This window comes from Papilio polytes, unplaced genomic scaffold, assembly GCF_000836215.1.
Source record: "Papilio polytes unplaced genomic scaffold, Ppol_1.0 DF823399.1, whole genome shotgun sequence".
In the NCBI taxonomy this organism is placed as follows: domain Eukaryota; kingdom Metazoa; phylum Arthropoda; class Insecta; order Lepidoptera; family Papilionidae; genus Papilio; species Papilio polytes.
Window position 1 is genome coordinate 2,593,485 of NW_013525805.1, and position 2,054 is coordinate 2,595,538.

The 2,054-nt window shown below is 34.7% G+C and overlaps 1 protein-coding gene across 1 annotated transcript in view; it reads left to right on the forward strand.

Annotated features, from left to right (window-relative positions):
• The window catches only part of LOC106104736 (OTU domain-containing protein 7B-like), a 16,275-nt gene extending 14,747 nt beyond the window's left edge, over positions 1-1,528 (forward strand). Inside the window, exon 6 of the mRNA XM_013284866.1 lies at positions 1,075-1,528. Coding sequence (XP_013140320.1) covers positions 1,075-1,528 — 454 coding nt within the window. The remainder of the gene's footprint in view (positions 1-1,074) is intronic.
• The last annotated feature ends 526 nt before the right edge of the window (positions 1,529-2,054 follow it).

Sequence of the window (2,054 nt, forward strand, 5' to 3'; positions counted from 1 at the left end):
AAAAAATGAAGCCTATATTACTCACAGATAAATTACCTTTCTAACGGTGAAAGAATTTTTAAAATCGGCCCAGTAGTTTTTGAGTTATTTCAATACATATAAAAGATAAAAAATATGAATATTTCCTGTTTATAATACTAGTATAGATTTATTTGATTTTTTTCATTTGTCAAATTCTCAATCACAAATGTCAAAATTACCGTTACCATAGTAACCTTGCTTCATTATGTTGGCAGCATGTAGTTTAAGCTCCCTTTCCCTAACGTCCCCTTAAGTTTAATAACCTGAAAATATATAGCCTAAGGCGTATCGTAAGTGTTGAGTTTTATAATAAAAAAAGAATTATTCAAAAATATGCTGTGATTGCTGATATTCTACGCCACAAAGTAGTGTGTGTTTACGCTTTATTATATTTGTATAGATATTCTATACTAAAATAGATTATTAAGATAGATAAGTATAGATATTCTATATTAATACAATGAATTCGTGGCGTTGGATGTCGCACTCACGGCACATTTTTGAATTATTATTTTTTTAATAAAAAGCCCTACTCTTACGACACGCTTTAGACTATATATTTTCACTCTAATTAATTAGCAGTGCAAAGCCGGAACGCCCCCAGTAATACCACGACCACACAGAAGATAGCCTTGAAGTGGAAGCAATTCCGTGTTTCGTCTGATGAGTGTGGTGCCGGAGGCCTAATTTAAGTCCCTTTCTCTTTACCACCCTTTTCTTATAAGGAGAGGTTGGGAAGAGGAAGTGGATTTGACGGTGGAGGAGATGCGTAGGAAGGGGAAATATCCTCTTTATGTGCGTCTCCTCCTCCGTCGTATAAGGGTAGGCAACGCATCTGAAATTGCGGATGTCTATGGGCAGCGGTTGCTTCGCTATTTTGGCGGTTTCAGGTGGTCGCTAGCTCGTTTGCCACCTTATGTTATATAAAAAAAATCCTTCATACGGGAAAGGGACAAAACTACAATCTAATAGCAGCAAGATTACCTCAGTGCCTTTTAATATTAAATAATATGTTTGAATTTTAATTATTTAATAATAATTATCTGTTTTTAGCTTCAACGTGGACCCTGGTGAAGATTTCCGTTGGGATACCGAACCTGATCAGAAGACCATAAACAATCTTCTACCAGACGAGTACCAGCGCTCCGCCATGCTCTCCGCTTACTTAGATCTAGAACGAGTGGAATGTATCTCACAGAATCAGCCTCCAGAAGAACTAAGAAGATCATTAGATGCGTTATCCACTAAAAGTTCTAAGCAATTGAATTCTGTTGCTAAGCAATTTGGTAGCATCGGTAGGTCTATGTCTAGCAAGTTAAAGAAGAACTTCGGTTCTATGGCGAAGTTGACGGGGAAGAGTGGAAGTCAGAGTAATCCAGAAGAAGGATTATTAAGAAGGCAGTCGACGTGTGAGGTTTTATGCTGCAGAGTTCTAGCAGCTCGGGCACCGGTGCAGGAAGAAATGGTCAAGAATTATCTTAATGAAGCTTGGATAGGGTATGTTTAAATGCATTTTACTTACTAATTTTACAAACTAGGTTTTGCCCGCGACTCCGTGCGCGAAGAATTAAAAAAAAACAAAAATAACTAGAATAACTAGTGAATTAATGAATGAATGACTAGTATAGAATTTTAAAAATCGGTCTTATAGTTTTTGAGTTATTTCAGGATTTACAAAAATATTTTTCTTCCTTTTTATAATATTAGTATGGAAAATATTATACAGAGGAAAGATTTGTATTTTTCAATGTATTGAAATAACTCAAAAACTATAGAGCCGATTTTAAAAATTCTTTCACCATTAAAAAGCTAATTTATCACTGAGTAAGATATTCTATATTTTTTACTATTCTTATATGTTAGGTAATTTTTATAAAATTTTTATTATTGAATTTATAGTATTGAAGATTTTTTGTGTGTCTGTTTGTTTCATTTACGTTATTGTACTGTTAGGAATAAAATTAGTACCGTGCTATAGAATTGGCGCAACTCTAGATTATCGGCATAAACGTCACGTCCCTAGCTGACAGCTG